Genomic DNA, 23,000 nt, shown 5'->3' on the forward strand with positions numbered 1-23,000 from the left:
TTCCTGCATTATATATATATATATATATATATATATATATATATATATATATATTTAATCAATAAAATCAGTCAATTACAATGAATTTCAACATGTTGCACACATGCATGACAAATTAATTAATTGTATTAATGTTAGTAGCATATCAATTTAGTCAATGAAATCAATCAACTGCAATGAATTTCTATATGTTGCATAAATACATAACAAACCAATCAATTTCATATATATATTAATTTAATTAATAAAATCAGTCAATTACAATAATTTTTTATATTTTGCATACATACACGACAAACTAATTAATTATATTCATGTATAATAGTATATATATATATAACAATATTTGATTCAGCCATTAAAAAAAATGAACCAATATTTGATTTAGCTATTAAAAAAATGGAACAATGTTTAATTTAACCGTTAAACAAAAGAGCACACTGTGCTTACCAAAAAAACACTTTGTCGATGGTTCAACAACGATGAAATGCCTCTGATAAATAGTTGTCAAAAATAGTTGTGAAAAATATTTGATGAAAATAGTTGCCGAAAGGAAAGCAGGTTGCGGACAAAAGAGAAAAAAAACCTAGATTATGCAAAAATAATCAAGTTGGGGCCCACAGTGGTTTATATATGATTCAAGAAAATATTTTATAATAAATAAGCAAAATAACATATGTGTCATGCTTTCATCAATATTTAAGTACAATATTTGCAATATCAAGCGATTCACAAATTATGTTATGCAAAAACGCGTAGTATATGCAAATAAATAAGATATTTGCGAATTTAATGAAGTTTCATAAAATAGAATGATATTATAAATTTATGTGATATCGCTTCATATATATACGAATATGTAAGATATTTACGAATTTGATAGTAAGTGGTAAGTGTAGTTTCATACATAAATTTATGAGATTTCTATAAGTATATGCAAAAAAGTAGGATACTTATGAATTTACTAGTAAGTGGTAAGTAGAGTTTCACACGTATATTTTTGTGATTTCATAAAATCTATGTGAAAGAGTAGGATATTTACGATTTTGGTGGTTTCAGTTTCACTGAGATTTGACAAATAAATTTATTTGAGTATGTGAGGTTTAAATTCATATAAAAAAGACCTGCGATTCTAGATTTAAGTGGTTGCTGGATATATTTGATGAGTGGTATAATTTTATCACAAAAAAACTTAAATTCGCAGTTGCGAAAAGTGTCGTAACATATTTGTGATTTTGAAAATCGAAAGAATATAAAAAATTATAAGGTTTTTAGGAAATCGGGTCAAATTACCTGCACAATAAGATCATTTTTTTGAATTGCAAACCTAAATAAGACTAGATGAGCTGAGCTGAGATGAATACTTATTTTTTGCATTTGACCTCTGCTTAGACTAATAGGAACTCATAGCTCGACTCACCGAGATCATTTGACGAATGTGAATGACCTGAAGTGAGCCAAGACACAAGCTGCTTTGTTTGTTTACCAGCCCTTAGGAAGACTTGTAGCTATAAGCTATGAGTTGGACGAAAAAAGAGTTGCAGAAATGTAGTAAGGAAGATGCCTGCATTTCTTTAATTTTCTCTTCAAGCACAACTAGCTGAAAGGAAAAATAGAACAAGCATATTGCATCAACAAGCGTAGACGTTGGTTCCTCTTAATTCAATTGGTGCATACAAGTTCTGAGAAAGAATAGAAGAATAACGACTAGAAAATTTGGGCCCTTTCCTTAAAAAAGTAGATTACAATGTGCTGATACAGATGAGAGAGTGATGGAGTTCTTGAAGTTTGACAGATTTTCTTTGTGTGTGGACACCGAGTGTATCCAAATAGCTGTTGTAAGGACCAATGTTGTCAATATCGGTATCGGCCCTGAATCGTTGGGCCACGGATTCATACATATATACTCAAAGTGAATCGTTCTGTATCGGCCAGAAAATAATAAAAAAATATTATGTGTTAATCATAAAGTGACACATGTTAAAACCATTATTATAATAATAAAAAAATAAATTTTAATATTTTTTGCATTCATAAAAAATAACCTATTCAGGGGTAAAGTGTATGGATTTTCTGCCGATACTATGTGTATCAACTGATACACACCGATACTGATAACATTAAGGACAAACCGCCCTACTGTTTCCCTTCGTTGAGTAAACCATGTATTGATTTCATGATGTACTGGTTGGTAGGGGTGTCAACGGGTCGGGTTTGGTTCAAACTCAGGTGAAACCAGACTTGGAGTCGATTTTTGGGTATGGTATTGGGTCCGGACCCGGGTTTATTATTTAAAAAACCATACTTGGACCAGATAAAAATTACATGAACCAGACCCAGTAAAACCATATTTTTTTATCATTTTTTACATTGAAAAATTGTGGGTCTTAATCGGAACTCGGGTCGGGTCCGGGTCTCATATAAAATTTCACAAACTATACCCGGGTCCATGTATTAATCGGACCTTCAGGTCCGGACCCGGGTCTTCTTATTTATTACCATACCCTGATCCTATAGGTTTTGGTTCGGGTCAAGTCCGGGGACACCCCTACTGGTAGGGGTCTGCCTTACCAGTTACCCCAGCTGGATAATCCAAAAAAAAGAAGTAAAATTTGCAGCTATTTGCTTGCAATAAGAGATACGCAACCATAGATGACCATGAAAGAGTACGTAAACGGGAAGATTAATTTATGCTCATGCTTATCCCAAATCAGTTTTTTTTTTTTTTTTGTATTTCTGGAAGTTGTAAAGTTTTTTGGATAATGGGATATTATGCAAGGAATGAGATCTTCTTGATATTCCATTGTGTCTATGGGAAAGGTCTTTGCTGGCAGGACAGGATTTGGTTTTTTTAGGGACTAAATTGTTTTTCATGTCTTTCTAATTGCTCTCTTAAAACATTACGTGGTGATAGACCCTGTAGACACAACAAATTGATCAGCTCATAATTTTGATTAACCTTTCTATAGGGAGTATTAGCGACTGTGATTTGGGAACGTTTTACATAGACATGCTTTTCTTTGAATGCCAGATGGTGACCTTAATGATGATGATTATGGTGTACAAAAGCAAATATTAATTCGTAACGACTCTCTGATCCTATCTCACAGGGACACGCAATACAGGGTCCCAAGTCTAGGCAGCATGACACGTTCTATCGATCTTATGTCACAGGGACACGCTATACAAGGTCCCATGTCTAGGCAGCATGACACGGTATATAGGTCACATGACATGACAAGTTAAAATAGTATTTATCACATGTTAATAAATTTAATAGTTTCGACAAGAATAAACAAAATTTAATAGTTTCGACAAGAATAAACATACATTTTGTATATTCAAATATCACAAATATGCATTTTATGAATTGATGAATAAAAAACTGTCCTTGTGAAAATTTGGGAATTCGTGTCCGGTTGGTATCTTATCCATGTTTGTCTCCGTATGGATGTGATAAAGGTCTGATTTGCTCTGTTTTATAAAACACAATGGCTTAATTGATAGAGTAGCTCTAGCTTAGTCGAATGGTCTTTGCCACCAAAGGCCTAGTCCTTCAACCCGGGTACAGGCACCCCACCCCGCCTCGCTCCTTTTGGACCGGGGATGAAGAACATGAAACGGGGATGAAGGTTAAAATAAAAACCCATGCGGGGATGCACTTACGCTTTATCCCGCCCCCTCCCCGTCCCTTGCCCCACCCTGCCCCATCTCCAATCCTTCTAAGGATGGCAAGGGACTAGGGATGGCAATGGGGTGGGGCCGGGGACAAGGTCTCCACCCCCGCCCCGCCTCAAGATTTTATCCTCCACCCCCGCCTCCATCCCCGGCGGGGATGAATTTTATCCTCCACCCCGCCTTCATCCCCGTTTCATGTCCTCCATCCCCGGTTCAAACGGGGATGAGGCGGGGCGGGATGGGGATATTGCGGGGAAAAGTGGTCGGGGCGGGGAAAAGTGCACGTCCATCCCCACCTCCACCCGCGGACGGGGATGGATTTTAACCTTCATCCCTGCCTCCATCCCCGTTTCATACCCTTCATCCCCGGTCCAAACGGGGCGAGGCGGGGCCCCGCTTTCCCCCGGTCCACTGCCATCCCTACAAGGGACATTGGGAAACCGCCCCCCACCTCGCCTCACCCCATTTGGACAGGGGATGGAGGACATGAAGCGGGGATGGAGGTTAAAATCCAAACCCGTGCGGGGATGGAGGCAGAGATGGAGGTCCGGATTTTGAGACGGGGAGGGGGTGGAGACCTTGTCCCCCGCTCCTGCTCCCGCCCCGGTCCACTGCCATCTCTAGGTACAGGGTATGTGGCTTGGTTTGGTTTGTATAAGCTCGTGAAAATGTAACATGTAGTATTTAACATGTCATAAAAGCAGGTTTTCTTAGTTGTTTTTGCTGCAAAAAATGGCATAAAAAACTTTTTGCACAAGCCAGCTCAGGCTCAAGCTTGGCTCGGCTAGACAAGAGCTCGAGCTGAGTCCTCTGATAAATGAGCCAAGCCTGAACACAGTGTTCAGTTCGTTTGGCGACTTCACCAGCCAAATAAACAGCAACTCATTCTGCCAACAGTAGACAAGTATGGGATATTTACCTGGTTTGCATTGTTTCTACATTTATGCCCAGATAATGGTTCAAAATTTGTACTTAGCTTAGTGAAGATGGATTAGCATGAAGTTTGAGCAATTTAAATTGGATCAATAGCAATGAAGAAGAGGAGGAATGCAATCACTTGGATGTTTGCCAGAGAAAGAATCGAAATCGGGAAACTATAAGGAAATCAGAATCGGAAAACATAATTCAAATATATAGAGGATTTCGGGAAGTGAGAAGCAGGTAGGAAGCGGTATGGGGAGTCGTTTAGGAAGCAAAAATGTAAAACTGTTTGAGCAAAATAATCAGAATTCCTAAAAGAACCAAAATTCTTGAAGAATCGTGATTTCTAAGTATAGAAATTGGGATTCTTTAGGGACTCGGGATGTCCAATCATGGGAATTGGGATTCCCATATCTTTGAATCACAATTCCCGACCGATTCCTTTGCCGCTTTCTGGGAGATGCGACTCTCGTGTCATAGGCGAATCCGGTAACTACGATCAAGACACTTTCGCATTGTGCCAAGTTAAACTTAATGTTGGCTGCCACTCCAAAATGACTACGCCATGGTGAGAAATCAATCCTGAGTGCTAGAAAATCTGAAGTTACACATATAGTTCATTTGTTTGTCTAACAAGATCAGTGTGGCCTAAGTGAGCCTATGCTTGATGCAGACGAGTTCAACCTTTCTTGCACATTAATTCATGTTTTCTGGGTCACAAATTGCAACTTGTTCTAATAAAAAAACTACCAATTTAGCACTTTTAATTTTGTACTTAAAATATGATAAGGCAGCTGGCTTTATCAGGGCAATGTGTACTAAGTAAAAAATACATAAGAAAGAAGAAGAAAGCAAAAGAAATCATGTGCTTCCCATGTGTAAAAGTGAGCATTTCATAATTCATACAATAACTCTATCAAATGGCCTTCTCTAATGTAGGGCATCTTAATATAATAGTGGCATCTTTCTTAGCCACGATTATGAATCAAGTGTTCACTTATTCACTTTCAAATAAAGGGCAAGTGCAGGTGACATGATTTGTTTATCTGAAGTTTTGAATTCTTTGCTCAAACAATATAGTTCTCTAAATTAATAATCTCTTTTATTTTGAATAGCACGTGTGCGTTACATGAGTGAGAGTGCTTGGATCTTCTTGCTGCTTTGGTTGGTCTCCTCACACTCTTAAAGAGTGTGATACTATGCTAGTGAAACTGCAATGGGACTGCTGACCCTGTGAATGCCATCACTCCAAGTATATGAGCCAACAACATAGTCACCCTTTCTTAATCCGGTGCCGCCGCCACGGCCCGCAGCCTTAAAGGTTGCTGTGAAGCTCTGCTTTTCACCGATCGCGTGGAAGTGGAGAATTCTTGGGCGGATTTTGACATGAACATCCTGTGGCTGGATGACACTGGCAATGTAGGTGCTTGTACCATTGCTGCCTACATTTGTTACCGTCCTTGTTACTGTTATTGTGCCATTGAGCCTGGATATGGCTATGGATGGGTAGTTCAGATCATTTGGTCTAGGACGGCTAGTCGGGCACCTGAACGAAGAATCAAGTTGTACTCCTGAGCTGCAGAGGAAGAGGAGGTAGTCTTCGTATGACGCATCGTATACAAGACCAGGATCAGCTGCACTCATTGGATTCAGGTGGCCGGAGCCATAGTTGGAGGGGTTGGCCGTGCCCCCGGATGCATTAGTCAAGGGTAGGCCCAGGTTGTTAGTCAAGCCAGCTGCAATGAAACAAGGTGAAAGGGCACATCAGAGAATGTCAAAGCTTTTATTGCGACTAGGAAGCCCCTCTAGAAAGGTGAATCTGCCAATTAGTTTAACAAGTGACCTATTAAATTATCTCTATGCATTGAAATTGTAGTTATGACCAACAAGTGGTCTTGTGAATTCGGCCCTCTTGCTACCATTAATCCTGAATATGTTTTGAAATAAGCAGGACCAGAGTTATCGAAAGCTTCTTAGCTGGGTGGGAAGCGTGCTTCCCGAAAACTCGCTTTAGAAGCGCGATACTCCTTGCTTTCAAAACTTCATGAGAATCTCAATTCCTCCATGCTTCTTCTATGCTTCCCACATGCATGGTCTATGCTTTCCACATGCTTTTTTCACATTTCTTTTCAAGTTTTTCATGTATTTTTTCTCACGCTTCCACTCACTTCCCATGTACTTTCTAGAATCGGTAACCATCATTGTTAGATTTTAACAAAAAATTAGCTCTTACTGAAAAATCATGAATTATAAGAATGATCAATTTTATTTTAGTTTTTATTTGTTTCTTGTTCGATTCCTATTCAGTTACCATATTGCTTTATTTTTTATTCATATTTTGCTTTAAAATTAATACTTTACTTCTCGCATCTTATAAATTTTAAAATGCCTCGCTTCTCGCTTTCGCTTCCCGCCCGCTTCCTCTTTCTAGTTTGGCAACCTTGAGCAGGACAAGTCATTGAGAATATGAAGCCTCTTTGTCAGTATTCTTTCCCTTCAATACATCTAGTCCTACGTCAACTCGGTATGGTACGGGTACAGGTAAAAGGGTACAACATGGTAATTCTAAAAAATGTGAGTACGGAGACACGACTATATATATACATATATATTAAATATCCTATAAATATAAATTAAATTAAAAAAAAACTGAATACAATCTAAATATATATTATATATTGAGAATATAAAGTTATAAACTGAAAATATAATTATAAATTATAAATTGAATACAAACTTGTATGTATGAAAGGTAAAATAGCATAAATAGCATGTCATGGGGTTGACGCAGTTACGAAGGATAAAATGCCGTGTATCATTACCATAGATCTAGTCTCATTCATGCTATTGCCTAATCTGAAGATACACTTCAGTTTTGATGTTCAATGACACCAAGATACCTTTATATCAGAAAGTGACTTTGAAAAATGCTCGACTAACCTGTGGTCATGAGGGCAGACCTTACTGCAGCAGAGCTCCAGGATGGATGTATAGCCTTTAAAAGTGCAGCCACTGCAGCTACATGAGGGCAGGACATGGAGGTGCCAGAGAGTATGTTATAATCAACCCTTCGTGTGTCTGCTTTGTGATATGTTGGAGAAGATGATCCGCTCCATGCAGCTAAGATGTTGAGTCCCGGTGCAGTAATATCTGGCTGGTGTGTACTCAAACAAAAAAAAGGAAAAGTTATGCAGTTGGTGGATTACAAGCACAAGGATATAAACTTCAAATTAAAGTGAAAGAGTTAAGGAAATACTCATATGCCTGTTTCTCCAAAGAAGTGTTTTTTTTTGGAGGAATATATATCTCCAAACAATAGTAACGGTTTCTTATTTCTTTTGTAGGAACATAGCCACTTGATCACGGTATTTCCAAAGGTCAATGTTATAGTACTAAAAAATATTATACCAAGAAATGGTCTTTTAAAAAGAATTCCTTAAAAATATCAAAAATGAAATATTTTAAAAATATAGCATATTCTGAAAATATTGTGTTTTTATCATGATACTAACACGATAGAAACATTTTCCCGGAGTTCTATATTATTGACACACACACCCCCTCACACCCACACCCACACGTATAAATTCTATTGCTCTCTGTACTGAATTTTCCCAAGATTTTCTGAGGAAACCCAGATTTTTCAAAATATAGTAATAATTTATGCACTGATATTTTCCTGGAAATGAAGTTTAGGACTGTGTGGGAATGGTTAACAACCATTAGACCTAAACATAAGACAACTTATTGGATGAAATGGACATCAATGGAAACTATTATTGATAATAGTTGTTGATATTCTGAGTCATATTGTTAGAGGCATAGTTACCAGGAAACACAATGGATAGGAGAAAGTGATACTTGAAGCAGAAGCAAGAAGTGGGTGTTAAAAAATAGTACGAAGAAGGAATCAGATATGGTTGTGAAACCATTATAAAAGCACATAAGAAGCAAAAAGGAAAACATAGGAATCAATATAATGCGGGAGCTGAAGTGAATAAGAAGTGACATCAAAAAAAGTATAAAGCAGTATAGACTCAACATGCAAGATAGTTACAAAAATACTATTTTTAATATAAATAAACATAAGAAGTGAGGGAGAAGTGACAAAAAGCAAAAAGGAAACTAAGAAAGCAAGGAGGGAAGTGAGCTGCCCCGAAGGGGTTGGCGTAGTGGGGTGGGGGCCTTGCTGCTAGTTGGGCAGTCAAGGTTTGATTCCCATGGGTGTTGCCCCTCTGCGCAAGCCAACACGTAGCATAAGCCCGGTCTTTGTGCCGGGTGCAATTTTTTCAGGTTATAAATCCTAAAAAAAGAGGGAAGTGAGCTTCCTACAAAAGAGAGGCTTGTTTTGAATGTTTTGCAAGCTAGTTTCTCATAGCTGCTTCCACTTGTTTTAAGGAAGTGAGTAATTTCCTGCTTCTAAAACGTTCTTCCAAGGAAGTGAGCTTCTTAATGAGGTAAGAAGCTTCCGGTAACCATGGTTAGAGGGATGGCATATCCATAACATACATTATGAAAATTATTTACATACATACCTTAAGAATGTTAGGCTCAAGGGAGTTTGGTCCCACAGATGAGAAGGCAGCCATGAATGGAGCCGGCTTAACATCTAAGACTGTCTTAGCTGGGATAATCTTGGCCATAGGATTCTTTCTTGAATTAATGTACTTAATGATCATGTTTGCATCCTCGTATTCTACGGCAGTTCCGGGAAGAATGAATGCTTCTGTCGTTAAGTCCACCCCATCTGTGGCAGCATTGCCTATGATAACGGCTGCTCCACCGGCTCGGCGCACCTCGAAGCCTTTAGAGACACTTGAATCACCGCCTCGTAGGCACAATACAATCTTACCTTTCACTTTAGCAGGATCCAGTGAACCAGGAAGGCATTGCCTGTCAACCAAGGGAGCACTTAGGTCTTCCAAGTCTATGAAGGTATTCTGATTGTTTTTAACATTCATGAGGGCTAATCTGGTTGATAAAATGACACAGTAGTGAAAGTGAAAGCCATGTTTTGGTTAGATAATTAGTACAAAGTAGCTGTGTCAATGGGTCTGGTTTACCCGGACCCGACCAGGACAAAACCCTATATGGTCCGAGTATGGTGATAAATAAGAAGACGCGAGTACTGACCTGAAGGTCTGATTAATACATGGATCCAGGTATAGTTTGTAAAATTTTATATCAGACTCGGGCCTGACCTGAGTTCCAATTAAGACCTGCAAATTTTCAATGTAAAAATGAAAAAAATATCATTTTACCAGGTATGGTTCTGGTCTGGTTCATGTAGTTCTTATCGGGTCTAGACATGGTTTCTCTTATAGTAAACACGATTAGACCTGGGTCCTACCAAACCCAAAAATCCAGTCAAATTATGGTCTGAAACAAATCCGACCAGTTGACACCCTTAGTATGAAGTGCAAGATGGGCACTTGTTTCTTTCATTCTCGTCAAGTTGGAATGCAAAATGACACTTTTGTCATGCATGGGCTCACACAGCTTTTTTTATTTTATTTTTAAAGGCAGGCTGGGGTTAGGCAGATCCTACCAGTTGGTTTTGAACCTGCAACGTCCCACCACAAGGTGACTTACACTAGCTGCTCCTACAAGACAAGTCGAGCCCCAACCCCTTTCCTCTGGTTGGTGGGTCTCACACAGCTACTTACCCTTTTCATTGGGTGAACGAGATCTACAGTGTGATTGAAAAGTGATCGGGAAAAGTAAAAGTTGACAGCTCAACCAGCTCATCCCATTCCTGTTCCTATCCCTCCATGCTCTGTTCCAAGATGGAAAAGGATTGAGCTTTCCTACTAGATTAGCCTGTTCTCATTTCATGAGTAGGGATGGCAGTTGACCCAGGGAAAAACGGGCCCCGCACCTTTTGGACCGATAATGGAGGATATGAGACATGGATGAAGGTTAAAATCAAAACCTAGGGAGGGATGGACTTTAAGCATTTTTCACATTTCAAATCCTAACGGCTTGACTTCATAATAAGACACTTTGACATCATTAAGGGCACACTTGGAAGAGAAAAACTCTCACAAGAAAAAAAAAGTTTTGCCTATTAGGAGTTTTTGATATAAAAAGTTTTTCAAAAGAAGTTTTTTTTGCTTGTTTGTGTAGCATACAAAAACAGAGTGGGAAATATGAAAAAATGAGAGAGGAAGTGGGTGGTTGTGATGATGGTGGGTGGTGGTGGAGAGTGTAAAAAAGAATTTTCTTTTTTGGTAGAAAACATTCCTCAACGGCTTCCCAAAGAGGAATGTTTCTTATTAAAAAATCTACATTTTAGAAAAACTCTTCCCAGCAAAAAAAGTCTCTCGTTTGGAAGGGTTAAAAACCAGTAGGGATTTTCCATTTGGCTTCACTTTTTCTACATCTTTCTGGCTTCCAAACATAAAGTAGCTCCATGAGAGTACCCGTCGGTGATGTTCTTTGGGGTTCCTGGAAGGGAGATGTCTCTAGCATAAACTAGTGGATAAAACTTGGGCTCTAGCTTGTTGGGTGTGATTGTCTGCCCCTGTGAAAAAAGAGATTAAAATTCATTGGTTAGTCATCCATAAATTAACTTGATTAAATACAATAAGCAAATAAGGTGTATACAATGAAAGCGTTAATCCTCATGCTTGACACGGCAGTCTCACTTAACAGCTTTAAAAGAAATGATCTATCAGAAATCCTTATTTTTTCACACTTACTGTTGCAATTGTGGTACTGAGGTGGTATCCCATGTGGTAAGCGGGGTCCTGTGCGAAGCTGAAGCTTAAGATATATTTGGTTGGGGTTATGGCTCCGCCTCGCCCTGTTTGGATCATGGATGGAGGTTAAAATCAAAACCCGTAAGGGATAGAGGTGGGAATGAACTTTCACTTTTCCCCCTCGCCCCTAAACGAACAGGCCCTTTGGGAATGGCCTTGCCCATGAGTCTCATTTCAGATTATAAACCTCTGCGTAGGACCCCCATAGTTTACAATGGAAGCACACACCTAATCTAATGGACAGTTTACCGTCTCATCATGTGCCCATAAGGGTTGCCCCCATGACCAGTGAGGGTGACTTGGGGAGGTGATTTACCACCTAGAGGATCAATTTTCCATTTGTTTTGGGAAGTGTAGCCTGCTCAAAGACATTTTGCAGGTAACATGGGGGTGGTGTTACATCCTTTTGGAACGAGTCAAGGACCTGTAGTTACAGCAGACCAATACATCACACGATTCCATTTTTTACACAAGGAGTATTTAATGGCTCACAATTCATACAAATAAGGGTGTTTTGAAAATGGTACAAAATACTATATTTGAGTCGACTTAAAATGTAAAAATAGTAATTAAAACATGCCAAATAAGGAAAACTGGAATATGTCAAGCAGCTAAATATTTAAACTAATATGAACTGATATTTTCATAGGTTTGTTTGCAAATCTAACCATGCAGATGCATTCAGCCTGGTCTATTGGATTGGAATCAACTATTGGATCATCCGATCAAGAAATGCGATTTTTTATGCTTTAATATTTATGAGAATTTTGAGCTGTTGATTTTCAAGCCGTAAAAGATTCTTCTTATACATCATAGTCCAATGATTTAAGAGTTTGTTTCTATAAAACCAAGCATCTAGATCGTATCCATATAGTGAAATTAAAAAAAAAGCATTTTGAAAATCTCGGTTTATACCAATTTACTTGGTTTACATATATTCCAGTTACCCTGCCAAAAAATATCTAAAGTTTAGATTTTGCATTTAGAGGCTAGATCACTATAAATAAAGTATGTACCACACACACACCAATATTCTTAGCATTGAGGAAAATCTCTGTAGTTTGCATGCACTCAACTGTACCATACTTTCTAATAAAAGGCCATAATTGGGGAGGTTTGATCTAATCAAACTAAACTGGTGCATTCAACTCGGGTTGCACAGTTGTGACATAAAAAAATGATTTTATAAATAATGAAATTTCGGCATATTGTGCACCATTGATCTTTGAAGCACTGAAATAAAAATATGGATGAAGTATCAAACGATTCAAAATAATGATTTTATTAAACAAACAATGCACATCCAAAATGCATGTAAGGTTTGATATACAAAAAAAGGGAAGTTTAAAACAAGTGGTTTATACTAATAGTCATGGTACTAATTAAGGGTGTTAACGGGTCGGGTTTAGTTCTGAACCAGGTGAAACCAGATTTTTTGGGTATGGTATTGGGTCTGGATCTGGGTCTAATCAAGTCCACTGTAAAAACACTACAAGAAAATTGTTAATTAGCGACGGAAATTTGCGATGGATTTTGTCCGTCGCTAATTAGCGATAGATTAGCTAGAGAAACCTTTCTTCATGAATCTATCGCTAATTAGCGACAGATTAGCGATAAAACAACTTTTATCGTTAATCTGTCGCTAATTAGCGATGGATTACCGACATTAATTTTTTGTCGCTAATTCGTCGCTCATTAGCGACAGATTAGCGACATCAATTTTTTGTTGCTACTCCTTAATACAAGAAAACCATTTTAGCGACGGATTTAGAGAGGTAATTGTGTCATCGCTAATCCGTCGCTAATTAGCGACGGAATATACTCCGTCGCTCTTTTGGTATTTTGATTTACGACAGCGTAGCGACGGAATAATTTCGTCGCTAAGCCATCGCGAAATGTCGCGTAAATCCCTAATCCCATCTCTCTTTCTCTTTTTCCTGTTTCGCTGTCTTGCTCCCGCCCGCCGCCCGTTGGCCTCTATCTGGCCCCCACCGTCCACCGCTCGCCAGCCGCCGCTCCCCGTCAGCCTCCCGCCACCGCCCGACGACGCCCAGGTAATCATTTCCGGCAGCAAGGGGACGACCCCCCTGCATTTCCGGCAGCAGGGGGTCGACCCCTCTGCGTTTTTTTTCCTTGCTGCCATTTTTCTAGAATGTTGCATTCCACACGTATAAACCGCCTCTACTCGGCTCTCTTTTGAGTATGGTTCCTTTAAACACATCTTTTACCGTGAAGCCTTGAGAAGAGAACCCAAAAATGCAATTATTGTCATGGTCACACTTGGCTACATATAATAATTTGTTTTTATATTAGGGACCTATAACACATTCTTTAGAATAAAAGAATTGAAATAGGAGTTGAGAATGACATTACCGACGTTAGTAATAGGAAAGCCTGCACCATTTCCCACAATGATTAAGTCATTTCCTTGATACTCTTTCTTGTCAATCATACATTGATCATCGAAAGACATGATTTGTAGCCCAGTGTCAGGATATCATGCATCATCTTGAGAGAAATTTAAGGCCATTGCAGGAAAGGCCTTAGGTATGTCATAGCACTCTCGAGAGGTGTGGTTCTTGCAATCATAAAATTGACATGTTACACCTCCATCTTGATTTGAATTTGATCCTTGATCGAAACTCGATTTTGATGCTTGAAAATTATTTAGAAAGTTTTTTTAATAACCATGTCCTCATCCTCCACGACCTCATAAAGAGTTTCCATATCTCTTGCCTCACCTCTTTGAGAAAAGAAAGGAGTTGATGAGGACTCTATTTGATGTGATTACTTAGGCACAAATAGTTTCAGCCTCTTTTCTTGAGTGAGAAGCATGTCAAACAACCCAACAAAGGTTGGAAGCTGATTTTGAAAGTCATAGAATGGTGATGAGACTCTCATATTTGGCAGAAAGGCTAGAGTGAATAACACAAGATCTTCGCTTTTACTTATGACAATTAATGAATTAGCCACAAATTTAACATGATTGAGATAGTCAATCATGATTTTATCCTCCTTTTTGACATTTTGTAATTCATGTTTTAATTGAAGAACACTCAATTTTGATTGAGAGAAATAAGAATGTTCCAATGCAAGTCAGGCCTCTCCCGCGATGGAGAACCTTATTATCTGGCCAAGGACAGGTAGGTTTTATCCAACTGAGAGCCAACTGATCAGTTCTCTTTCACATAACATAGTCTGGATTTTATGAGACTTGCTCACCTTGAACAACATGCTGATTTGGTGGAGAGATAGAACCATCCACAAATTTGATTAAGTCATGACTGTAATTACAGATTCTATCTGTGAGCGCCGCAACAAGTAATCAGTTCGATCCAATTTTATTGACATGAAGCTTGAGAAAGCATTCCATTGAACATTGAGAAAGCATTCCATTGAACATGAGTGTTGTGTGCAGCAGACAGGCATGGAATCATGCTTGATGATGATGAAGGATCTGAACTGGCCATGAGAACACGACAACAGCACTACCAGGACAGCACGATCACTTTAGTAAGAGGCGTGGGCAGCGAAGATCGATTTAGATCAGGCCTGGCTCTGATACTATGAAAATTTTGAGCCTCAAAAACACACTCATACACAGAGAACACAGAAGATAACGTGGTTTGGGCTAATGATGCCTACGTCCACCGTAAGACAAAGAGCTCTCTTATTTTTCTACTTTATTTTCTCCCAACCACCTTTCCTACTCTTACACTCACGTTTTTTTGTGAGAGAGATACAAATGGAGACTTTACAATTCTATAAGTCTCTGTTTTTGGTATGAACCAGGACGATTACGATATCTACATGAATGAAATTTTCTTTGGCATAGGAAGTTAAATGAACTTGCTTTTTTTTATTGAGATTCATGACCTTTCTTCACCAACTTGTATCCAGGGAAACCCTTTTTTTCTTCCTTTCCATGTTGCCTGCCTTCACTTTATTTTCTTGAGCATTGTCCTCCTCACTTACCTTATTGCGCCCCCTAAGTCCAACTGCCATTCTAGATTGAAAGCCTGCCACTCGTTATCAAAATCCTCCTGCCACTCGTTATCAGGGAGCTTCACGATTTCTCTGTTTGCCTTTTCTATGCTTTCCTTAACAGAAAGTGATCATTTCATAATTCATGTAACGACTCTGCCAAGTGCCCTTCCCTAATATAGACTAAACAAAATAATAGCACCATTCTTTGCACATTATTCGAGACACGTAATGTTATTATCCATTGTCTAAGAAAAGGGCAACTGCAGATGCCATGTTTTTACCATCAAGAACTTTGAATTATTTGCTCAAATATCATAGTCATCAACATTAATAATTGCTTTTATTTTCAATGGCACGTGTGCAACACAGGTGTGAGTGTTGGTTAATGCTCAAGGTAGTGTGCAAGAGAATCCAAAGCCCACGTATGACTTGGTGCTCAAGGTAGAAGAAGTCGGTAGGGTATCCAATGCCCACGTTTGACTTGTAGAGCACTCAAAGCCCATGTAATTTCAGTTTCCTAGTTTATAGGATTTGCTTTTTGTTAGTAGGGTAAAAGGGTTGTGTACGTGTGTTTTTTCTTTCCTACCTTTTAGCTTAAGTTTCTATTTTCATGTAAAGGCTTTGCCTTCTATAAATAGTTGTACTTCTCATGTTAAAAGTAGTGTGTAGAGAGAGGAAAGGAAATTCGTGAATAGCAATATTTGAAGTTTTTACTTTTCAAGTCTTGTATTTTGTGCTATTTCATGTGTTGCACCTTTTGCCTTTTGCCTTTTACCTCTATTTTCCTCAATTCTTGGTATCAGAGCACAGGTTCGAATCAGAGCTGGGCGTTCGAGAAAAACGCAATAGGAGCATTGCCGAAGCAAGGAGTTCCTATAGATTCGAAATTTCTTTTGAAGGATAATTGTTGAGTAAGTTCGGTATGACAAATAATTCTAACTCTCTCAATTTGTCACAATCATTAGTGCCAATTTTTAATGGTGAAAATTATGAATTCTGGAATATTAAGATGAAGACTTTCTTTATCTCACAAGACCTCTGGGAGTTGGTCGAAAATGGTTATGCAGATGTTGAAGGATCAAAGGCAGCGAAAAAAATTGATGTCAAAGAAGCTCGAAAGAGAGATGCAAAGACATTGTTAGTACTACAGCAGGCTGCGTCTGAAACCATTTTTCCAACTATTGCCGGTGCTACTAAGTCAAAAGAAGCCTGGCAACTTCTGAAGCAAAAATTTCATGGTGATAAGAAGATCACAACGATTAAACTTCAAACTTTAAGAAGAGAGTTTGAAACGTTTTCTATGAAAACCAGTGAGTCAATTCAAACCTTCTTTTCTAGGCTCTCTACTATTGTAAATCAAATGAAAACCTTTGGTGAAATTTTAGATGATCAAAAAATAGTAGAAATTTTTTTAAGGAGTCTACCTTCTAAATTTGATCATGTTGTTATTGCAATTGAAGAGTCTAAGGATTTATCTGTGTATTCTATTGATGAACTAATGGGGTCTCTTTTAGCCCATGAGCATCGCATAAACATGTCTTCAGAAAAAACATTGGAACAGGCCTTTCAATCGAAAGTTGAAATTCCAAAAGAAAAGAATACTCAGTTTGATCAAAAGGGTGAAGGTAGAGGGTGAGGGAGAAGTGACAAAAAGCAAAAAGGAAACTAAGAAAGCAAGGAGGGAAGTGAGCTGCCCCGAGGGGGTTGGCGTAGTGGGGTGGGGGCCTTGCTGCTAGATGGGCAGTCAAGGTTTGATTCCCATGGGTGTTGCCCCTCTGCGCAAGCCAACACGTAGCATAAGCCCGGTCTTTGTGCCGGGTGCAATTTTTTCAGGTTATAAATCCTAAAAAAAAGAGGGAAGTGAGCTTCCTACAAAAGAGAGGCTTGTTTTGAATGTTTTGCAAGCTAGTTTCTCATAGCTGCTTCCACTTGTTTTAAGGAAGTGAGTAATTTCCTGCTTCTAAAACATTCTTCCAAGGAAGTGAGCTTCTTAATAAGGTAAGAAGCTTCCGGTAACCATGGTTAGAGGGATGTCATATCCATAACATACATTATGAAAATTATTTACATACATACCTTAAGAATGTTAGGCTCAAGGGAGTTTGGTCCCACAGATGAGAAGGCAGCCATGAATGGAGCCGGCTTAACATCTAAGACTGTCTTAGCTGGGATAATCTTGGCCACAGGATTCTTTCTTGAATTAATGTACTTAATGATCATGTTTGCATCCTCGTATTCTACGGCAGTTCCGGGAAGAATGAATGCTTATGTCGTTAAGTCCACCCCATCCGTGGCAGCATTGCCTATGATAACGGCTGCTCCACCGGCTCGGCGCACCTCGAAGCCTTTAGAGACACTTGAATCACCGCCTCGTAGGCGCAATACAATCTTACCTTTCACTTTAGCAGGATCCAGTGAACCAGGAAGGCATTGCCTGTCAACCAAGGGAGCACTTAGGTCTTCCAAGTCTATGAAGGTATTCTGATTGTTTTTAACATTCATGAGGGCTAATCTGGTTGATAAAATGACACAGTAGTGAAAGTGAAAGCCATGTTTTGGTTAGATAATCAGTACAAAGTAGCTGTGTCAATGGGTCTGGTTTACCCGGACCCGACCAGGACAAAACCCTATATGGTCCGAGTATGGTGATAAATAAGAAGACGCGAGTACTGACCCGAAGGTCTGATTAATACATGGATCCAGGTATAGTTTGTAAAATTTTATATCACACTCGGGCCTGACCTGAGTTCCAATTAAGACCTGCAAATTTTCAATGTAAAAATGAAAAAAAATATCATTTTACCAGGTATGGTTCTGGTCTGGTTCATGTAGTTCTTATCGAGTCTAGACATGGTTTCTCTTATAGTAAACACGATTAGACCTGGGTCCTACCAAACCCAAAAATCCAGTCAAATTATGGTCTGAAACAAATCCGACCAGTTGACACCCTTAGTACGAAGTGCAAGATGGGCACTTGTTTCTTTCATTCTCGTCAAGTTGGAATGCAAAATGACACTTTTGTCATGCATGGGCTCACACAACTTTTTTTATTTTATTTTTAAAGGCAGGCTGGGGTTAGGCAGATCCTACCAGTTGGTTTTGAACCTGCAACGTCCCACCACAAGGTGACTTACACTAGCTGCTCCTACAAGACAAGTCGAGCCCCAACCCCTTTCCTTTGGTTGGTGGGTCTCACACAGCTACTTACCCTTTTCATTGGGTGAACGAGATCTACAGTGTGATTGAAAAGTGATCGGGAAAAGTAAAAGTTGACAGCTCAACCAGCTCATCCCATTCCTGTTCCTATCCCTCCATGCTCTGTTCCAAGATGGAAAAGGATTGAACTTTCCTACTAGATTAGCCTGTTCTCATTTCATGAGTAGCGATAGCAGTTGACCCAGGGAAAAACGGGCCCCGCACCTTTTGGACCGATAATGGAGGATATGAGACAGGGATGAAGGTTAAAATCAAAACCTAGGGAGGGATGGACTTTAAGCATTTTTCACATTTCAAATCCTAACGGCTTGACTTCATAATAAGACACTTTGACATCATTAAGGGCACGCTTGGAAGAGAAAAACTCTCACAAGAAAAAAAAGTTTTGCCTATTAGGAGTTTTTGATATGAAAAGTTTTTTAAAAGAAGTTTTTTTGCTTGTTTGTGTAGCATACAAAAACAGAGTGGGAAATATAAAAAAATGAGAGAGGAGGTGGGTGGTGGTGGAGAGTGTAAAAAAGAATTTTCTTTTTGGTAGAAAACATTTGTAACACCCCGATCTGGGACCTCAATAGTCCGAGTTCGGTTGGTATTACTTTCAAGAGGGGAGAGTGCAAAACTTACACAGAGAAAACGTGGCTGAAAAAAAACTTTTTATTTCATTCTCATAAATCAACTTTTTCCTTACAATTGTTCATCATTCATAATAAAATAAAACAACTACATTTTATTCAATGACAAGGAAAGTAAAAGATACCAATGCTCTGCTGAAGAAGAAGAAGTGGCTCACAAGTGAATGAGCTAATGCCTGGAACCTATAGTTGTAATTAAACAAAAATGGGGGTGAGTCTACAACCCAGTAAGACATAATCATAAGTAAATAAACAACAATTTACAACTGTAGTGGACTCTAAGCCCCTAGTCTTATTTTAATTCTCGATACACCACACATGTTTGTATATTTTAATTTCCCCCATTATCATTCTCAAATACTCTCTTTCACACAACTATTTCTAGGCTGGCTATACCGGTAATAGCCATCTATGGGCGTAACAACTCTGTAGAACACCCCAATTCTACGAATTGGCCAAACAATGAACCATACACTCCCAGTGGTCCCCAGACCACCAGGCACTGCAGTGAACTACCACGGGGACCCCACCGGTAGCTAGCCGGGAGGTCAAGCTCTCAATCTCGGCATAGTTCATGCTACATCCTAAACATGATGGTTATCAACCATCCATGATCTTCTAGAGTCCCAAACCAGTGTGAGTGAAATCCTAAGTCATAACTAAGTTCACACATTGAACAATATTCTCACATTCAAAGTTCACTCATTCTCTCACGAGTGGTGTCATGATTAATCACAACAATCTCATTCTTAATCTCATGGTGACATTAGGACTCACACCTCTCTCACTTAGCATGCAATGATGTAGTGTCTCTACATCGTTAAATCACCGGCGGCCCACTCTCCATGGTGGTTGCACTCTGGCCGCGAACCAGGTAGCCCTTGCCACAGGTCGCCACTTCCGGGATTTAAGGGGTCATGCATGCTGATCTCAAAGTATCTATTCACACGTGAACAGATTAAATGAGACTCTAAACTAAACTTGGTCTCATCACAATGCATGATATTTAGCAATCATATAAACATGCAATCACATTTCGAATTTCTTTTCTTCTTGCATGACATATCAAAACTAACTTGCATATCACATCAACATGTATATAAATCAACTCTAAATGTCAAGCATGGAATTTATGCATGTCATGGTCTCTCAAAACTATTATGCTAATCAATAACAACATAATAACAACCAACGTAAAAATGTTTATTTACATCTAAGATTACTTATAATATCCCTTACCTCAAGTGCTGACACTGTGCTCTCTCCGAAATCGAGCCTCACGAAGCTCTAACACTAGGATCTGGTCATTAAGGCAATATACTTTAAATCAGTTCACAAACTTCTTACCAAATTACCAAAATGCCCTTCCTGAATCTTATTCAAGAAACCATGGTTTTTATATTTCTAGTTTGACTGAATTTCATAGACTATTGGATTCCCCTCTTCAATACAAATCCAACACATCAAACCTCACTCGATTCCGAGTTCGGAGTGCGAAGATATGTCTATTTTACTGAAATGGATCTCAAGTATCCAATTGGATATCTCGGCACATTTCGGATTTCGGGCCAATTTGAGACTATTTTCTGATCCAATTCTGATCTGGATCCAAACTCTGTCTGTTTGGATTCAGATCCATTGCATAACTGGATCCAAAACTGTTTGACTGGAACCAGAATAGTCTGATTGGATCCGAATTGGATCCATTCTATTCTGACTGGATCCAGAATAGCCTGACTGGATCCAGGACAGATTGATTGGATTTGGGGCCTGTTGGACTGGATCATGGACAGTCTGATTGGATCCAGATTTGCCTGACTGGATCCAGGATCATCTGACTGGGTCCAGACCTGTCTGACTGAGTCCATATCCGAGACTGATCCAGTCAGATCTGGACCTGGTTAATCTGGATCTGAGACAGGTCCAAATTGAACTGGGTCTGAACTGAAAACCCAGATCCAGACCCGAATGATTCGGTTTGGATTTTGGTTCAACCGGATCGGTACAAATCCGATCCTGTCTGAACCGGTTCTACCTGAACACACAAATAACCGAATTGGTTTGGCTTGAACCGGTTCGGCTTGAACCGGTTCGGCTTGAACCGGTTCGACTTGAACCAGTTTGGCTTGAACCGGTTCGATCCGAACCAGTTCACCCATCTCACAAGACCCGGTTCGGTCTGGGTGCGACCTGGTTTGGTCTGGGTCGCACCCAGGCTGAACCAGATTATTTTTTTTCAAAGGTATTCGATCTGGGCGCGACCCAGACCGAGCCATATCGGTCTGGGTCGCACCCAGACCGACCCAGTCTGCTTAAAAAGGACCGAAAGGGGCAAAGCCCCTTTCGTTTACAGGGAGGGGGTGGCCACCTGCCGACCCTCTCCACTGTACCCAGGAGGGCATCGGCCGGTGGCCGGTGTCGGCCGGCTGGCCGATCCCCTCACTCTCTCTCTCCCCCACTCTCTGTTTATGATTTTTTTTCCAATAACTGCAACTCGCCGGCAGCAATGGCTGCCGACCCTCCCCCTGAGTTCGGATTTACAAGAAAAGAGCAAAGAAGAACAAAGAAGAAGATGGAGGAAGGTGGACTCACCTTCCTGCTGTTGTCGCCGCTGCCGCCGTCTCAGGTAAGACTTCCTCTCTCTCTCTCTCGCTCCCCCTTCACTCTCTGTCTCTCTGCCTCTGCCGCTCGTTTGGTGCGGTGGAGGTAGGCTGCGTGAGGGTTTTTATAACCCTCACGCTGGGTGAGGATAACCCTCACCCCCGCGGATTTTGTGGGGGTGAGGCTTATCCTCCCCCCCTCCTGTTACGCGGTTTCCCCTTTGGGGAAACCGCAGCTTCCTATTTTTTTTTTTTTAAATTTTAATGCTTATTCCTTCTGGCGACTCTGTCGGAGGGGTTTTTACAATTCTACCCCCCCTTAAAAGAAGATTCGTCCTGAATCTTACCTGGAAACAGGTGTGGAAATTGCTCGCGAATATCAGATTCACGCTCCCAAGTAGCCTCCTTATTGTTGTGATGGCTTCATCTAACCAATACGAGAGATAACTCCTTGTTTTTGAGTTTTTGCACTTTCGTGTCCATGATTTCGATGGGCTTTTCTCTCATACTCAAATAACTTTGCAAATCTAATACAGTCTCAACTGTATCCAATATATGGGAGGAATCTGGCACGTACTTTCGCAACATGGAAACATGGAACACATTATGAATTCGAGATAAGGAAGGAGGTAAAGCTAACCGATATGCTGCCTGACCAACCTTCGCAAGTATCTCAAATGGTCCAATATATCTGGGGTTCAACTTTCCTCTTCGACCAAAACGCATTACTCCCTTAAACTGAGATATCTTTAAAAACACGTGATCACCTTGCTCAAATTCTAACTCACGACGTCTTTTATCCGCATAACTCTTCTGACGACTTTGTGCTGTGAGAAGACGCTCTCGAATGAATCTTACTTGATCTGTCATTCGCTGAACCGTCTCTGGTCGTAACAAACTCCTTTCTCCGACTTTATCCCAACACAAGGAAGTTCGACATCGTCGACCATACAATGCCTCAAATGAAGTCATGCCTATACTTGCTTGAAAGCTGTTGTTGTAGGCAAACTCCATTAATGGCAAAATATCATTCCACGAGTCGTTATACTCCAAACTACATGCTCGAAGCATGTTCTCAAGGGTCTGAATGGTTCGCTCTGACTGACCATCTGACTGAGGGTGAAAAGCTGTACTCATTTTTAACTGCGTCCCCATAGCTTCTTGAAAGCTTTGCCAAAACCGCGATGTGAACTTCGAGTCTCTAT

General features: G+C 39.8%; 1 protein-coding gene across 1 annotated transcript; it reads right to left on the minus strand.

Moving 5' to 3' along the window:
* Positions 1-5,796: 5,796 nt before the first annotated feature.
* On the minus strand, positions 5,797-22,521 carry LOC149836930 (subtilisin-like protease SBT5.6). The gene is made up of 7 exons (XM_090007934.1): positions 22,373-22,521; positions 17,741-17,859; positions 17,424-17,584; positions 10,980-11,122; positions 9,135-9,570; positions 7,540-7,753; positions 5,797-6,335 (listed from the first exon to the last, which is right to left on the minus strand). The coding sequence occupies exons 1-7, from the start codon at positions 22,519-22,521 to the stop codon at positions 5,797-5,799; spliced, it is 1,761 nt and encodes a 586-aa protein (XP_089864060.1).
* Positions 22,522-23,000: the final 479 nt, after the last annotated feature.

This window comes from Nuphar pumila, chromosome 5, assembly GCF_984573655.1.
Source record: "Nuphar pumila chromosome 5, dmNupPumi1.hap1.1, whole genome shotgun sequence".
NCBI classification, from domain to species: domain Eukaryota; kingdom Viridiplantae; phylum Streptophyta; class Magnoliopsida; order Nymphaeales; family Nymphaeaceae; genus Nuphar; species Nuphar pumila.

Bases quoted from the DNA above. Each gene is read 5' to 3' on its own strand.
- LOC149836930 (XM_090007934.1), bottom strand. From the start codon at position 22,521: ATGCGTTTTGGTCGAAGAGGAAAGTTGAACCCCAGATATATTGGACCA. The intron at 17,860-22,372 runs GTACGTGCCAGA...TTTATCAACCAG, and splicing joins CATGTTTCCATGTTGCGAAA to ATTAGCCCTCATGAATGTTA. The intron at 7,754-9,134 runs GTATGTATGTAA...AGTACACACCAG, and splicing joins TTGAGCCTAACATTCTTAAG to CCAGATATTACTGCACCGGG.